At 47.3% G+C, this 18,400-nt stretch overlaps 1 protein-coding gene across 1 annotated transcript in view; it reads right to left on the reverse strand.

Moving 5' to 3' along the window:
- Positions 1–18,400, reverse strand: part of LOC140739663 (adhesion G protein-coupled receptor E3-like) — a 55,904-nt gene that overhangs the window by 12,504 nt on the left and 25,000 nt on the right. Inside the window, exons 4-7 of the mRNA XM_073068037.1 lie at positions 7,606–7,725; positions 4,248–4,435; positions 3,088–3,258; positions 866–1,060 (exon numbers count right to left, since the gene is read on the reverse strand). Of these exons, the coding sequence (XP_072924138.1) occupies positions 866–1,060; positions 3,088–3,258; positions 4,248–4,435; positions 7,606–7,725 (674 nt within the window). The remainder of the gene's footprint in view (positions 1–865; positions 1,061–3,087; positions 3,259–4,247; positions 4,436–7,605; positions 7,726–18,400) is intronic.

Genomic DNA, 18,400 nt, shown 5'->3' on the forward strand with positions numbered 1-18,400 from the left:
ATGAAGGGTCTCAGCCTGAAATCTCAACTGTTTATTCCCTCCATAGATGCTGCCTGACCCGCTGAGTTTCTCCAGCGTTTTGTGTATGTAACTCAGAGATACTAACACAGAGACACTGAAATAAATCAGTACACCAACACATGTACACAATGGAAGAGATAATGTGCAAACATATAAAGAACACGGTGGTGATACACACCAAAGATTTATTAATGAGTAGTAATTCAGTGATACAATTAGAATAATACACAAAGGAGATGGAGGAACTCCAAGGGTCAGTAGGTATCTATGAAGGGACACGGACATTAGACGTTTCACATTGCCTGACCTCCTCTGTTCCTCCAGCTCCTTTGTGATTTGCTCCAGGTTTCCAGTGTTTACAAACTCTTGTGAGTCCATAAACTTAGAACAACTTTGGTACTTTTTACAAAATATCTTGTTGCAGCTCCAGATCTGCAAAGTGTGCTGATGTCACTCATTCTCCAGTGACCGGGAAACTCAGTGACACGGTTAATCCACTGCACCCCAGGGTGAATGTGAATGGGGAGGTTTGGACCATGAGGTCATTGGGCAGGAGGGCAGAGGGAGGGAAAGGGCAACGTTCTGTGGTGACAAGACCGTGGGGAAGGGGAGGGTCTCCAATGCTCGGAGGCTTTGGCCACTATTGCAATGAGGATCTGATTAAAGGGAAGGCACGTTGGTCATGATGAGTCAATGGAAGGAGAGGACACCAGAGGAGAGTGGTGGGAGAGCATGGACTGAGATCCCACCACTCCCACATTAAGTCTGGCTTTTCTGCAGAATTTGACTAACTGCACATTCAGAAGACATCTGAGAATTAGAGGTGGTAATTTGGATTTCTTACCGGCTGTTTAATCCGTATTCCGATCAGAAAGATGAACTGTGCCAGGAAGAGGGTGATACTTAGGTGCTTGTGGAGATTGGTGTTAGCATTCTGGATGGATTTGCAGTTGACAAATATGGCGATGGAGGCAGCGAGGCAGAGCAGGGAGATGATGAGGCCCATGTAGGTGATCATCTCCAAGTGCCAGTCGTCAATCTGCAAGCACAAAGTGGGGAACCACGCTCAGGAATCGGCTGTGATAGAGTCTCCAGGGACAGCATTAGACGGAGTTACTGCAAGTTCACACTCATGGGATGTCCAGCCCCTACAGTCCTGTGTCAGTGATTCTGCTCCACACATGGCTCCTCCATCTTCTCTTTATACAACCCATCAATTCACCCCTCCACCACTTATCACTTGATCCTGACAATCCAGGATCTCTGATACTGAACCCTTACTCTGTAAACTTAAAGTAAGATTCGCTTTATTTGTCACATGTAGATCAAAACATCAGTACATATTGTGAAATGTGTTATTTTATGTTGATAAACAACCCAGACCGAGGATCGTGCTGGGAGCAGCTGACAAATGCTGCCACTCTTCCAGCACTAATTTAGCATGTCCACAACTCACTAACCCGAACCCAAACGTATGTCATCAGAACGTGGGAGGGAATCAGGGCACCTCGAGGCAACTCTCGCGGTCACGGGGAGAAAGTACAAACCCCTTACAGGCAGCGGTGGGAATCAAACCGCAACTGGTGATCACTGGTGGTACAAAGCGATTGTGCTCACCACTACACTACCGTGTTGCCCACATCTGATACCGTACTGTATCCCTGGCACAACTAATAAAGGCAGGAAGGCTACAGTGCCACCCATAACTAATACCGTACCATAACCTTGGCACGTCTACCAAAGGTAGGAGCAATAATTGATCTGCTGGAGGAACTCAGCGGGTCGAGCAGCGTCTGTGGGAGGAGAGGAACTGTCGCTGTTTTGGTTTGAAACCCTGAATCAGAACCAGAACATCAACTCAGTCCTGATATGGGGTTCGAACCTGAAATTTTGACAATTCCTTTCCCCCTACAGATGCTGCTCGACCTGATAAGTTCCTCCAGCAGATTGTTTGTTGCTCCTCAGTCCAGCGTCGGTGGTCCCTCGAGTATCTGTAATAAGGGTAGGAATTACATCATGAATGATGAGGACCTGGTGTGTGGAGGAACAGTGTGTACAAGTCAATGTATTCTCGAATAAAGGTCACTAAGGCAGTAAAGAAGGCATCGGTTACTTCCCTGTATTAGTCAGGCAATAAAATATAAATACAGTACAGGCAGGAAATGCAAAACTTTAAGCAACATTGTCTAGACAACAGCTAGGGTACCGCTGAGTGATTTGCTACACTTGTTCTCTGTAACTGTGGCTACGTAATTTCCTGAGAAATGGTGACAGAGCGACTCCTCCTCTTACAAGCCTCCTACCAACATTTGGTGGTTATCCTGTCTCCCTCCGCACTATGGGAAAGTGTCATGAAAAGTATCAGTGCAGAGGGTGAAGAGGTGATTCACGAAGCCCTAGGTCACCCAACCTATCCTTATAAGACATGCTTTCCAATCTGGCAAATCCCCCCTAAATCTTCCACATCATTCCTATAGTGAGGCAAACAGAACTGAACACAGTTCTCCGAGAGCGATCTAACCCACAGTTATATCGAGTTGGAATATTTCTTTGTGGTTCTTGAACTCACTCACCCACCACCCCCCCACCATCTGACTAAGGAAGGCCACCACACCATATGCCTTCTGAACCATCCTTTTGACTTGCATGGATCAGTGTTTTGTTTTCCTTGCAGCAGAGGGTGCTGATGGAGCACAGAGTGAATAGATACTGGGAAAATTTACACCATAGCAGAAGAGTCGAAATGCAGACGGCAGAGGTTGAGCGGGTGGGGTAAGGAATTTGAAGGGATTTGTGGAAGGATTGTTTTCACCCATTGGGACACACTGCCTTGAGGGGGTGGCAGAGGCAGGTGCATCACCACATTTCAGCGACATCTAGACGAGGATTTGTATCACCAGTATATAGAAAGCTACAGAACAAATTTTAATGTAGGTGACCCTCGATGATCAGCATGGAGAATGTGGGCTGAAGGGTCTGTTTCTGTGTTTGTGTCTCTCTCACTCTGACTCTCTTCATTCACCCTTTTCATCTGACTACAGATTTTTCTGTTGAATGATTTCTTACCTCAGTCTGAACTGGAGCCATTAAAACAGCAAAGCTTGTCAGATGGTTACACTGGCAGATTATATGGGTCTGATTGGAATGGATCCGTTCACAACCATCAGATAACCAGACACTTCTCTCTTTGGTATTACTCCAATAGACACATTCTGGCTCTTCGCCATCTTCCTTTTCCTGTTTCCAGATAAGGACAAATTCTTTTAACCATTATTGACAACATTTTAAGAGCAAGTTAAATATTTATATATCCCAAAGTAGTAAAAAGGCAGAAATTGTTAGGTACGCCCCAATCCCATAGATACAGCAAACAGAATGATCTCCTGTAGGTGGGAAACAAGTCACAGAACTGCACTCAACACAAAAGAGGGAATATCATTCTAACCAATCCCATGACACTGTTCCATCAAACAGCCACGGGACAGGAGACACTGGTTAGAAACAGAGCGAAGCTCCGTCTACTTTGTCCCATGACACTGACTTGCCGAGGGGTAGACAATATAAATGGAAAATGCAACTCCTAGAATATCCCAACAAACTTTTGAAGTGCAGGTAATAAAATTAGAAAAGATTACCTTTATTTGCCACATGAACATCAAACCTTTGAAACATACAGTGAAATGCATCATTTGTGTCAATGACCAACACAGTCTTTGATGAAACCCATGTGGTCACAAAGAGAAAGAACAAGCTCCTTACAGACACTGGCAGGAATTGAACCCGCCTTATTGCTGGCACTGTAAAGTGTTATGTCAACCACTCTGCTACTGTGCAAACTCGATGGCTGAATGGGTAATTACAGTAATGCAGTAATGGGTATTTTCCTTTCAATGAACTGGCGGTTGTACTTTGTAACCAGTTACTCAATGACCTGAGAAATGACAGCAAGGGACTCCTCCTTTGATGTGTCTCACCACCAGTCTCTAAACATTCCCCCATCTCTCTCAGATGAGGGATCTCCACTTCCTCTATCAGGCCTCATTGTACTGTCCCTGAGTAATGGTGACTGGAAAGGCCACCATAAACTGACCTGAAATGGCCCAAACCTAGTTTCCATGGAAATGTTATATCTAAACCCAGGATCTGTGCCTGTTCAGCCTCCCATTTTGCATTTTAGCAGGAAGCTCATTTTCAATTGGGGAACATCACAGATTGTATCTACAAACCTGGTTGAGTTTCAGAGTCAAATTGAACTTTTCCTTCCGATTAGAGCTGATGGCCTTGTTGCTGATGATGGCGGCTATCACCTTGGAGTTTAATGACACATTGTTCTGAGATGGATGGCCGCCTTTAACCTCTTGGTTCAGCAGGGATTCCAAGTCTTTGAATACAATTAAGGAAACAGCCTGAAACTCTGTGGAGATAATAGATCAGCCTTTGGTGAATGTGGAGAAACATCACTGTAACACTGCAGCAACTGGATATAAAGGCAGGTCAACACAAAACACGTCCATTGCAGTAGCGCTTTGTAAGTCTTTTGAGTATTAAGATCGATGGGGAGGGAGAAGGAGATCATCATGTGGGCTGCTTTATTGTGGATGGTGTTAAGTCAATTTCTGTTGGTTAAGCTATACTCTTCCAGGTAAATGGGAGTCTATCACATTCCTGACTTGTGTCTTGTGGATGGTTCAAAATCTGGAGATCCACAGAAAATTGTGCCTTTCTGGGAAAGGATACAAGACCTTAAGACCAAGGATCAGAATTAGGCCATTCAGCCCATCGAGTTTGCTGCACCATTCCATTATGGCCGATTTATTATCCCTCTCAACCCAATTCTCCTTCTTTCTCCCCTTAAACTTCGATGCCTTGCTAACCAGAATCAGAATTAGGTTTAATACAGAGACAACTCTTTTTCCTTTATTAGGGAGAGAGAAAGTCTGGGGTATGTTGAATTACCAGGTGAAGGAGTAGTCTTTGGGGTACTGCAAATCTGTGTCTTTATTGTTCCTTTGCTGCACGTCCAGTGCTTGGTAGGGGGCACCGATTCTTTTTTGTTGGTGGGAGAGGGGGAGCTGAGGGGTACTTTGGGGTTCTTACATTTAACTGTCATTCATTCTTTGGGGCACTCCTCTGTTTTTGTGAATGATTGCAAAGAAAAAGAATTTCAGGATGTTTACTGTATACATTTCTCTGATATTAAATATACCTATAAAACCTTTGAAACATCTGAAACCTTTAAAACCTTAATATCACTGGCATATGTTGTGAAATTTGTTGTTCTTATCATCGCCCTCATATGTTAACCCTTTCATCCCCATAGTCATTCTATTGAACTTCCTGCTGACCCTCTTCATGATCAGATGAGCAGATATCCTGAACGTAGCAAATATCAGTCAGTCTGCAATCTACATGTTAAGGTCCATAAGACCATAAGAAATAGAAGCAGAATTAGGCCATTTGGTCCATCAAGTCTGCTCCACCATTCAAATATGGCTGATCCTTTTTTTCCCAAGGATTATTGAAATATTACAACTAAAATATCCAATATCTCAGTTGCCACATCTCTTTAATGATCACAGGATCAAGATGCATGCATCAACCTTGAATTCTATCAGTCTACCTGATACCAATTCTCTCATGATGGTGACCGTATTTAATTCATTCTGGTATTATCCTCATTCATGGAATGTTCATAATGGTTTCCAGTGCCAATGATCGCCAGTTGAACTCCCCACCACTAATCTCACACTTACTTTATCAGCCTCATTTTCAAAGGTGCAGTGTTTACCCGGATCTCTCTTTCCTTTCTGTAGTTAAAGCTTCTATTTCTCACGATTTACATTCTCTCATGTTTCCTGTCCTTTGGGGCAACAACAATCTGTCTACTGCTAAATGTTGCCCTTGTTTTCTCTTTCACTGTCTGCTGGTAGATCGACCAGTCCACATCTCCCTCCCACACACAGGATCCCGATATGAATAGGGGTGCAAGGGGTCAAGCCAGAGCTTTGGCCTCAACCAAACTTTGCCAAACAAGTTTTCTAGTGATCACCGCATTGCTTTTGTGGGATCTTCTCTGCAAAATTGGCAGGTGCATGTCCTGCATCTATACGGTAACCACAGTTCTAAGATCACAGAATGCTCTGGGTCATCCCAATTGGGATGTGAGGGTGATATAGAGATGGAAATCATTCACTATTTACAACAAACAAAGCCCATCCCCACTCTGTATCATTCCTACTGATGGGAAGAGCTGTCTGACTCTTCAGCATGTCCAGCACCAGATCTCGCAAGGTTGACACCTGATAACAAAGAACCACCCATAATCACGACACAAAACTTGGGGAAAAAAAGTAAATTGTGAGGAACTTAGGAAGAGGAAAGGTGTCAGAGCCAGAGTACAGAAACAGCAGGTACTGAAAGCCAAATTAACAGTAATTACTCTGAACAGCAGAGCAGGTATTTTACAATGATTGTGAATGAGGATTGCTGGTGAGCAAGCATGGAACCGTCCCACAAGGGGCAAGGCAAGCTGAGAGGTTACTAATGTCATCTTCAGCTTTAACTTGGACTGGATGAAAACCAAGGAGGTCTTTGAAATGAGACTACTGCATCCAACACCAAGGAAGGTAGGAAGGTATCACAACAGTCCTGAGTATGAGGTATGAGCGCGCGCACACACACACACACACACACACACACACACACACACACACACACACACACACACACACACACACACACACACACACACACACACACACACACACACACACACACACACCATCTATGGAAGGGAATAATTTGACATTTTGGGGTGAGATCCTTCATCAGGACTGTTTAGGAAGGGGCAGAAGGTGGAAGGAGACTGTGGACTGAGATTGTTACTGAGGTGATTAGGAAAGAGGCACGAATAATCCTGAAGAATTTTAATAAAAGGAGGAGAGTTAGTGATCAGAGATAACAAGAAACAATCCATACACAGCCTGAAGCCTTTGCAAAGTCAGCAGGGATATGGGACCACATGGAGAGCTCTTTGAAAGAGCCTCTGCAAGCAAGATGAGCCAAATGGGCTAGTGCAGTTTCCCACTTTAACTTCAACATACTTGAGCCCTAAAATACAAATGAGGATCAGTACCTGTGGAAACTGCTTGATTAGAGCTTGAATGACCAGATCATTACGTTGAACTTTTGCGGTCATGATCGGGCTGTGCATATGACTGAGAGTCACCACTCCCAGAACCTGCCCTGCCTCAGTGGTCTCTCAGGTTCATACGGAGTTTGATACCATAAATTGGATCTTAATGTCAATTACACATGGATTAAAATCAGTGGCCGAACACTGCTCATTCTGAACTACGTTTGGTTTCTACTCAAGGCAGAATTGTCTTCACCGAGGTTTACACAATAAGATCAAACACAGCAGCATATTTTGATGTAGCGGAACACAGACTGATCCCACAGAGTAATAGTTCAGTCAACAACCTGGGCAAGGTAGAACATCCCCTGTGAATGAGTCTGTAAATCACTGGCCAAACTCATTCTTATACCATGTACACAAGCATGGGAAAAAGACAGAACATTTACCAATGTTATTTTCTCCAGCAATGGTTCTCCAGTAAATCTCGAAGGAATTATTCTGAGTTTCCAATTTCACCAGTTGGTCTCCACTCGCATTGTTCCTTTCAGGCACCTTGACCTTAAGAACTATGAGGAAAGTTAAAGTAAGGTGAAGCATTCAGAGGCAAAAAGGATGTTCTCTCTCTCTCTCTCCCTCTCTCCCTCTCTCTCTCCGCTGATAACTCTTTAATCAATGCCTCTCTGCAAAGTCTTGTTCAGGCTTTCTGAGAATCCCATCTGATGGATACAATTTGCAATTGGGCTTTCTTGGGCTGAATTAGCTCATTGTAGAAAACAATTAGTCTCAGCTCCCACAGAACTGAGAGAAAATACTCATGCATATTCTTCACTGTCTGGTGGCACTGATCAAAAGCAGGTAAAATGATAAATTCTGGCTCAAGCATGTTAGATCCCCAGGTCTAATATCTTACCAGCACCTCCTATCCTTGGCACAGACAGTGATCTTGACTCTTTATGAGAGATAGTGAGGATTCCCACTCCTATATCGCGAACACAGAACCTACACTGAAGTTTCATAACTTCAGTCTTTTTCTCAACTTCAGAACGTCCTCCTAGATGTTATTTTTGAAGTGTGGTGGAATTAACATAAAAGATGATTGAGCTACTTTGTGTTTGGTTACCATGCTAAGAGGAACTGCAGAGAAGATAGAGCAGGAAGATGCAGTCGATGAGGAACATCAGATCCATTGACAGACCAGAGAATGTTCTTCACTGTTCTTCTTTAGCAGTGAAGGTTGTGAGATAATTTGATAAAAATCTTCAAGATTGTCAATGGTTTGGGCAGTGTTAATGAAGAGAAAGTTCTTTCATTAAAGAAGGGTGGAGAACCAATAAATAGAGGTTTAAATGTGACTATTGTTGAACCAGGGGTGCCAGGAGGGAAACCCTTTCCACACAGAGAGTGGTCATGCAACTCACAGCTTGGTTGGGAAGTGGAAACATTTCAAGTTTTCAAGTGAGAAAATATGTGGAGTGTTGGAGAGATTGTAATTACAAGGCAATCAAGAAACAGAGGATGACCAGACTGTAATGTCCCTGTAGAGACCTAGTATGGGTTCAATGTGCAGAATGACCTGCACAACAATGCTCCTATGATACTACAGTGGGGGGGAACATCTTGGACTAGGATATTTGCAGACAGTGAGGTCACAAAGAAATTAAATAACTCTTTATATAATGTGAAAGAGGGTTTGGGGATACATCTTGTCTGGAATACAAAGCAGAAAAGGTTGGTTAAAGTGAACGTAGGTCCCTTGGAGAACAAGAAGGGGGAATTAATATTGGGAAATGAGCAATTGGCCGAGGCTGTGAATGACTATTTTGTGTGGGTCTTCACGGTGAAGGGCATGCCTAACATGCCAAAGAGAGATGATATGGATGCGATGGGAGGTGAGGACCTCGATACAATAGCTGTCACGAGGAGGTAATGCTGATCAAACTTGTGAATCTGAAGATGAACAAGTCCCCTGGTCCTGATGGAATGCACCCCGGGGCACTGAAAGAAATGGCAGAAGTTATAGTAGAGGCTTTGGTGATAATTTACTAAAATTCTCTGGACTCTGGGCAGGTCCTGGCAGAATAGAAAACAGCAAGTGTCACGCCACTGTTAAAAATAGGACGTAGGCAAAAGGCAAATAATTATCGGCCAGTTAGTTTGACATCTGTAGTTGGAAAATGCCTGAAGCTATCATTAAAGAAGAAATAGCAAAGCATCTGGAAAGAAATGGATCCATCAGACAGACAAAGCATAGATTCAGCAAAGGCAGGTCCTATTTGACAAACTTACTGGAGCTCTTTGAGAATATAAAGAGCACAGTGGATAGAGGGGAACAGATGGACGTTATTTACGTGGATTTCCAGAAGGCATTCAATAAGGTGTCACATAAAAGACTTATCCATAAGATAAGGATGCATAGAGTTGGGGGTGTTGGATAGAGGATTGATAAACTAATATAAAGCAGAGAGTTGGGATGCATGGATGTTACTGTAGTTGGCAATCAGCGGCGAACGGTGTGCACAGGGGTCAGTACTGTGCCCACAAATGTCCTCGATATACATTAATGATCTGGAAGAGGGGACCAAGTGGAGTATATCTAAGTTTGCTGATGACACAAAATAGAGTGGAAAAGCAAATTGTGCAAAAGATATGGAGAGTCTGCAGAGAGATATAGATAGATTAAGTGAATGGGCAAGGATCTTGCAGATGGAGTACAACATTGGTAAATGCGAGTTCATCTGCTTTGGAATGAAAACTGGAAGAGCAGATTATTATCTAAATTGTAAAAAAAAAAATGCTGCTGTCCAGAGGGACTTGGAAGTGTTTGTGCATGAAACTTTGGTTTGCAGGTGCAACCGGCTATCAAGAAGGCAAGTGGAATGTTGGCCTTCATTGCAAGAGGAATTGACGATAAGAGCAGGAAGGTTATGCTGCAACTGTAGAAAGCGGCCAGTGAGTGAGTGGGCCAGTGAGTGAGTGGGCCAGTGAGTGAGTGGGCCAGTGAAGGAGTGGGCCAGTGAAGGAGTGGGCCAGTGAAGGAGTGGGCCAGTGAGTGAGTGGGCCAGTGAAGGAGTGGGCCAGTGAAGGAGTGGGCCAGTGAGTGAGTGGGCCAGTGAAGGAGTGGGCCAGTGAGTGAGTGGGCCAGTGAGTGAGTGGGCCAGTGAAGGAGTGGGCCAGTGAGTGAGTGGGCCAGTGAGTGAGTGGGCCAGTGAGGGAGTGGGCCAGTGAAGGAGTGGGCCAGTGAAGGAGTGGGCCAGTGAGTGAGTGGGCCAGTGAGTGAGTGGGCCAGTGAGTGAGTGGGCCAGTGAAGGAGTGGGCCAGTGAAGGAGTGGGCCAGTGAAGGAGTGGGCCAGTGAGTGAGTGGGCCAGTGAGTGAGTGGGCCAGTGAAGGAGTGGGCCAGTGAAGGAGTGGGCCAGTGAAGGAGTGGGCCAGTGCGTGAGTGGGCCAGTGAGTGAGTGGGCCAGTGAAGGAGTGGGCCAGTGAGTGAGTGGGCCAGTGAGTGAGTGGGCCAGTGAAGGAGTGGGCCAGTGAAGGAGTGGGCCAGTGAGTGAGTGGGCCAGTGAAGGAGTGGGCCAGTGAAGGAGTGGGCCAGTGAGTGAGTGGGCCAGTGAGTGAGTGGGCCAGTGTGTGAGTGGGCCAGTGTGTGAGTGGGCCAGTGAGTGAGTGGGCCAGTGAGTGAGTGGGCCAGTGAAGGAGTGGGCCAGTGAGTGAGTGGGCCAGTGAGTGAGTGGGCCAGTGAAGGAGTGGGCCAGTGAAGGAGTGGGCCAGTGAAGGAGTGGGCCAGTGAGTGAGTGGGCCAGTGAAGGAGTGGGCCAGTGAGTGAGTGGGCCAGTGAGTGAGTGGGCCAGTGAAGGAGTGGGCCAGTGAAGGAGTGGGCCAGTGAGTGAGTGGGCCAGTGAGTGAGTGGGCCAGTGTGTGAGTGGGCCAGTGAGTGAGTGGGCCAGTGAGTGAGTGGGCCAGTGAGTGAGTGGGCCAGTGAGGGAGTGGGCCAGTGAGTGAGTGGGCCAGTGAAGGAGTGGGCCAGTGAAGGAGTGGGCCAGTGAGTGAGTGGGCCAGTGAAGGAGTGGGCCAGTGAAGGAGTGGGCCAGTGAGTGAGTGGGCCAGTGAAGGAGTGGGCCAGTGAGTGAGTGGGCCAGTGAAGGAGTGGGCCAGTGAGTGAGTGGGCCAGTGAAGGAGTGGGCCAGTGAAGGAGTGGGCCAGTGAGTGAGTGGGCCAGTGAGTGAGTGGGCCAGTGAAGGAGTGGGCCAGTGAAGGAGTGGGCCAGTGAGTGAGTGGGCCAGTGAAGGAGTGGGCCAGTGAAGGAGTGGGCCAGTGAGTGAGTGGGCCAGTGAAGGAGTGGGCCAGTGAAGGAGTGGGCCAGTGAGTGAGTGGGCCAGTGAAGGAGTGGGCCAGTGAGTGAGTGGGCCAGTGAGTGAGTGGGCCAGTGAGTGAGTGGGCCAGTGAGTGAGTGGGCCAGTGAAGGAGTGGGCCAGTGAGTGAGTGGGCCAGTGAGGGAGTGGGCCAGTGAGTGAGTGGGCCAGTGAGTGAGTGGGCCAGTGAAGGAGTGGGCCAGTGAAGGAGTGGGCCAGTGAAGGAGTGGGCCAGTGAGTGAGTGGGCCAGTGAAGGAGTGGGCCAGTGAAGGAGTGGGCCAGTGAGTGAGTGGGCCAGTGAGTGAGTGGGCCAGTGAAGGAGTGGGCCAGTGAAGGAGTGGGCCAGTGAGTGAGTGGGCCAGTGAGTGAGTGGGCCAGCGAGTGAGTGGGCCAGTCAGTGAGTGGGCCAGTCAGTGAGTGGGCCAGTCAGTGAGTGGGCCAGTGAAGGAGTGGGCCAGTGAGTGAGTGGGCCAGTGAGTGAGTGGGCCAGTGAGTGAGTGGGCCAGTGAAGGAGTGGGCCAGTGAAGGAGTGGGCCAATGAGTGAGTGGGCCAGTGAAGGAGTGGGCCAGTGAGTGAGTGGGCCAGTGAAGGAGTGGGCCAGTGAAGGAGTGGGCCAGTGAAGGAGTGGGCCAGTGAGTGAGTGGGCCAGTGAAGGAGTGGGCCAGTGAGGGAGTGGGCCAGTGAGGGAGTGGGCCAGTGAAGGAGTGGGCCAGTGAGTGAGTGGGCCAGTGAAGGAGTGGGCCAGTGAAGGAGTGGGCCAGTGAAGGAGTGGGCCAGTGAGTGAGTGGGCCAGTGAAGGAGTGGGCCAGTGAAGGAGTGGGCCAGTGAGTGAGTGAGTGGGCCAGTGAAGGAATGGGCCAGTGAGTGAGTGGGCCAGTGAGTGAGTGGGCCAGTGAAGGAGTGGGCCAGTGAAGGAGTGGGCCAGTCAGTGAGTGGGCCAGTCAGTGAGTGGGCCAGTGAAGGAGTGGGCCAGTGAAGGAGTGGGCCAGTGAAGGAGTGGGCCAGTGAGTGAGTGGGCCAGTGAGTGAGTGGGCCAGTGAAGGAGTGGGCCAGTGAAGGAGTGGGCCAGTGAGTGAGTGGGCCAGTGAGTGAGTGGGCCAGTGAGTGAGTGGGCCAGTGAAGGAGTGGAGATTTGAGGCTTTGACTCGAGAGATTCCGGCAGTTTTGGCAGTTGGACTGTGCAATCAAGTCAATCAAGATTTGAATAGCTCAGCAGAAAGCCGTTGATCAGACAATCAAGATTTGAATAGCTCAGACTCAGCAGAAAGCAGCTGATTCAGCAATCGAGTTCAGGTGACCAAGCAGTTCGAAAAGCTCAAACAAATAAATAGGGGGGTAGCTCAAGCGGAGCGGCTTGTGGAAAGTGCCCAGTGAGTGGGTGGGCCAGTGAAGGAGTGGAGATTTGAGGCTTTGACTCGAGAGGCTTCGACAAGAAGAGGCGGAGGACGAGCTTGTTCCCAGTTAGTCTTTACAATGCCTGCTGAGACGGTGATGTGCCTCTCCTGTGAGATGTGGCAGTCTTGGGGGAACTCCCCTCTCCCGCAGAGTCACATCTGCCAGAAGTGCTTGCGGCTGGGAAGACCGTGTGAGGAATCTGGAGCAGCAGCTGGATGACCTTCGACTCATAAGGGAGAATGAGGCAGTCATAGATGAGAGCTACAGGGAGGTAGTCACACCTGGGCTGCCGGAAGAAGGTCGTTGGGTGACAGTCCGAGGGGGGAAAGCGAAGGAGAGTAGACAGGTAGTGCAGAGCACCCCTGTATCCATTACCCTGAATAATAAGTTTACCGTCCTGGATGCTGTTGGCGAGGACGACCGACCAGGTGTGAGCCACGGTGGCAGGGCCTCTGGCACTGAGTCTGACCCTGTGGTGCAGAAGGGTGGCACGGAGAAGAGGAGAGCTGTCATCATTGGAGACTCTATAGTCAGGGGAGCAGACAGGAGATATTGTGGACGTGAGAAGGACACCTGCATGGTTTGTTGCCTCCCGGGTGCCAGGGTCCGGGATGTCTCTGACCGGGTGCATGACACCCTGGTACAAGAGGGAAAACAATCAGAAGTCGTGATACATGTTGGTACCAATGACATAGGCAGGAAGAGGGATGAGATCCTGAAGTGTGAGTTTTGGGAATTAGGCAGAAGGCTGAAGAACAGGACCTCAAGGGTGGTGTTCTCTGGATTGCTGCCAGTGCTACGTGATAATGATGGTAAGAATTGGAGGAGATGGCAGTTGAATGCGTGGCTGAGGAGTTGGTGCAAGGGGCAGGGTTTTAGATTTTTGGATCATTGGGATCTCTTCTGGGGAGGGTGGGACCTGTACAGATTGGATGGGTTGCAACTGAACTCGAGGGGGAGCAATATCCTTGCAGGTAGGTTTACTAGCATGGTTCGGGAGGGTTTAAACTAATTTGCAAGGGGGATGGGACCCAGAGTGAGAGAGCAGTGAAAGAAGTGCATGGAGTAAAGCCAGATCTAACATATAAAGAGACTTTGAGGAAAGAGAAGCAGAATAAAGGGTGTAAAGGTAGTAAGGTAGAAGGGCTAAAGTGCGTGTACTTCAGTGCAAGAAGCATCAGGAACAAAGGTGATGAACTGAGAGCTTGGATGCATGCATGGAATTATGATGTAGTGGCCATTATGGAGACTTGGCTGGCACCAGGGCAGGAATGGATTCTCAATATTCCTGGATTTCAGTGCTTTAAAAGGGATGGGGGGGGGAGGGGAGAAGGGGTGGCATTACTGGTCAGGGATACTATTACAGCTACTGAAAGGGTGGGTAATGTAGCAGGATCCTCTTTTGAGTCAGTATGGGTGTAAGTCAGGAACAGGAAGGGCGCAGTTACTCTATTGGGAGTATTCTATAGGCATCCTGATAACAGCAGAGATCCCAAGGAGCAGACTGGGAGGCAGATTTTGGAAAGGTGCAAAAATAACAGGGTTGTTATCATGAGTGACTTTAACTTCCCTAATATTGATTGGCACTTGATTAGTTCCAAGGGTTTAGATGGGGCAGAGTTTGTTAGGTGTGTCCAGGATGGATTCCTGTCACAGTATGTTGACAGGCCAACTAGGGGGAATGCTAGTACTAGGTAACGAACCGGGTCAGGTCACAGATCTGTCAGTGGGTGAGCATCTGGGGGACAGTGATCACCGCTCCCTGGCCTTTAGCATTATCATGGAAAAAGATAGAATCAGAGAGGACAGGAAAATTTTTAATTGGGGAAGGGCAAATTATGAGGCTATAAGGCTAGAACTTGCAGGTGTGAATTGGGATGATATTTTTGCAGGAAATGTACTATGGACATGTGGTCAATGTTTAAGGTTCTCTTGCAGGATGTTAGGGATAAATCTGTCCCGGTGAGGAAGATAAAGAATGGTAGGGTGAAGGAACCATGGGTGACAAGTGAAGTGGAAAATCTAGTCAGGTGGAAGAAGGCAGCATACATGAGGTTTAGGAAGCAAGGATCAGATGGGTCTGTTGAGGAATATAGGGTAGCAAGAAAGGAGCTTAAAAAGGGGCTGAGAAGAGCAAGAAGGGGGCATGAGAAGGCCTTGGCGAGTAGGGTAAAAGAAAACCCCACGGCATTCTTCAATTATGTGAAGAACAAAAGGATGACAGGAGTGAAGGTAGGACCGATTAGAGATAAAAGTGGGAAGATGTGCCTGGAGGCTGAGGAAGTGAGCGAGGTCCTCAATGAATACTTCTCTTTGGTATTCACCACTGAGAGGGAACTTGATGACGGTGAGGACAATATGAGTGAGGTTGACGTTCTGGAGCATGTTAATATTAAAAGAGAAGAGGTGTTGGAGTTGTTAAAATACATTAGGACGGATAAGTCCCCGGGGCCTGACGGAATATCCCCCAGGCTGCTCCATGGGGCGAGGGAAGAGATTGCTGAACCTCTGGCTAGGATCTTTATGTCCTCGTTGTCCACGGGAATGGTACCGGAGGATTGGAGGGAGGCGAATGTTGTTGCCTTATTCAAAACAGGTAGCAGGGATAGTCCAGGTAATTATAGACCAGTGAACCTTACGTCTGTGGTGGGAAAGCTGTTGGAAAAGATTCTTAGAGATAGGATCTATGAGCATTTAGAGAATCATGGTCTGATCAGGGACAGTCAGCATGGCTTTGTGAAGGGTAGATCATGCCTAACAAGCCTGATAGAGTTCTTTGAGGAGGTGACCAGGCATATAGTTGAGGGTAGTGCAGTGGATGTGATCTACATGGATTTTAGTAAGGCATTTGACAAGGTTCCACACGGTAGGCTTATTCAGAAAGTCAGAAGGCATGGGATCCAGGGAAGTTTGGCCAGGTGGATTCAGAATTGGCTTTCTGCAGAAGGCAGAGGGTTGTGGTGGAGGGAGTACATTCAGATTGGAGGGTTGTGACTAGTGGTGTCCCACAAGGATCTGTTCTGGGACCGCTACTTTTTATGATTTTTATTAACGACCTGGATGTGGGGGTAGAAGGGTGGGTTGGCAAGTTTGCAGACGACACAAAGGTTGGTGGTGTTGTAGATAGTGTAGAGGATTGTCGAAGATTGCAGAGAGATATTGATAGGATGCAGAAGTGGGCTGAGAAGTGGCAGATGGAGTTCAACCCGGAGAAGTGTGAGGTGGTACACTTTGGAAGGACAAACTCCAAGGCAGAGTACAAAGTAAATGGCAGGATACTTGGTAGTGCAGAGGAGCAGAGGGATCTGGGGGTACATGTCCACAGATCCCTGAAAGTTGCCTCACAGGTAGATAGGGTAGTTAAGAAAGCTTATGGGGTGTTAGCTTTCATAAGTTGAGGGATAGAGTTTAAGAGACACGATGTATTGATGCAGCTCTATAAAACTCTAGTTAGGCCACATTTGGAGTACTCTGTCCAGTTCTGGGCGCCTCACTATAGGAAGGATGTGGAAGCACTGGAAAGGGTACAGAGGAGATTTACCAGGATGCTGCCTGGTTTAGAGAGTATGGATTATGATCAGAGATTAAGGGAGCTAGGGCTTTACTCTTTGGAGAGAAGGAGGATGAGAGGAGACATGATAGAGGTATACAAGATATTAAGAGGAATAGATAGAGTGGACAGCCAGTGCCTCTTCCCCAGGGCACCACTGCTCAGTACAAGAGGACATGGCTTTAAGGTAAGGGGTGGGAAGTTCAAGGGGGATATTAGAGGAAGGTTTTTCACTCAGAGAGTGGTTGATGTATGGAATGCACTGCCTGAGTCAGTGGTGGAGGCAGATACACTAGTGAAGTTTAAGAGACTACTAGACAGGTATATGGAGGAATTTAAGGTGTGGGAGGCAGGGTTTGAGGGTCGGCACAACATTGTGGGCCGAAGGGCCTGTAATGTGCTGTACTATTCTATGTTCTATGTACAGGATACTGGTGAGGCCGCACCTGGAGTACTGCGTGCAATTCTGTCTCCTTACTTGAGGAAGGATATACTGGCTTTGGAGGCAATGCAGAGGAGATTCACCAGATTGATTCCAGAGATGAGGGGGTTAGACTATGAGGAGAGATTAAATCACCTGGGTCTGTACTCAGTGGAATTCAGAAGAATGAGAGGAGATCTTAAGGAAACATTTAAAAGACATGAAAGACATAGATAAGGTAGAGGCAGGAAAGTTGTTTCCACTGGTAGCTGAGACGAGAACTAGGGGAAGTAGCCACAAGATTCGTGGGAGTAGATTTAGGATGGAGATGAGGAATTTACCGCTTTTGATTCTCAGAGAGCGGTAAATCTGTGGAATTCTCTGCCCAAAGAAGCAGTGGAAACTACCTCAATAAATATATTTAAGACAAAGTTGGATAGATTTTTGCATAGTTGGGGAATTAAGAGTCATGGGGAAAAGACAGGTACCATAGAACCATAGAACACTACAGCACAGTACAGGCCCTTCAGCCCTCCATGTTGTGCCGACCGATATAATCCTTAAAAAAATACTAAACCCACACTACCCCATAACCCTCCATTTTTCTTTCATCCATGTGCCTGTCCAAGAGGCTCTTAAATATCCCTAATGTTTTAGCCTCCACCACGATCCCTGGCAAGTCATTCTGGGCACTTACAACCCTCTGTGTAAAAAACTTGCTCCCGATGTCTCCCCTAAACTTCCTTCCCTTAATTTTGTACATATGCCCTCTGGTGTTTGCTATTGGTGCCCTGGGAAACAGGTACTGACTATCCACTCTATCTATGTCTCTCATAATCTTGTAGACCTCTATCAAGTCCCCTCTCATTCTTCTACGCTCCAATGAGAAAAGTCCCAGCTCTGCTAAACTTGCTTCATATGACTTGTTCCCCAAACCAGGCAACATCCTGGTAAATCCCCTCTGCACCCTCTCCATAGCTTCCTCATCCTTCCTATAATGAGGTGACCAGAAATGAACACAATACTCTTAAGTGCAGTCTCACCAGAGATTTGTAGAGTTACAACATGACCTCTCTACTCTTGAACTCAATACCCCTGTTAATGAAGCCTAGCATCCCATAGGCCTTCTTGACTACCCTATCAACCTGTGCAGAAACCTTGAGGGATATATGGATTTGAACCCAAGGTCCCTTTGTTCATCCACACTCTTAAGTAACTGACCATTAATCCTGTACTCAGTCTTCTGGTTTGTCCTTCCAAAATGCATCACCTCACACTTGTCTGGATTGAACTCCATCTGAAATTTTTCTGCCCAACTCTGCAGCCTGTCTATATCCTCTTGTAACCTTCGACCACCTACAGTTCCATCCATAACTCCTCCGATCTTCGTGTCATCCGCAAACTTACTCACCCATCCTACCACCTCCACATCCAGGTCATTTATAAAAATCACAAATAGCAGGGGTCCCAGGACAGATCCCTGTGGCACTCCACTAGTCACCGACCTCCAGGCAGAATACTTTCCT

The sequence above is a fragment of the Hemitrygon akajei genome, chromosome 16 (genome assembly GCF_048418815.1).
Source record: "Hemitrygon akajei chromosome 16, sHemAka1.3, whole genome shotgun sequence".
Taxonomy (NCBI): domain Eukaryota; kingdom Metazoa; phylum Chordata; class Chondrichthyes; order Myliobatiformes; family Dasyatidae; genus Hemitrygon; species Hemitrygon akajei.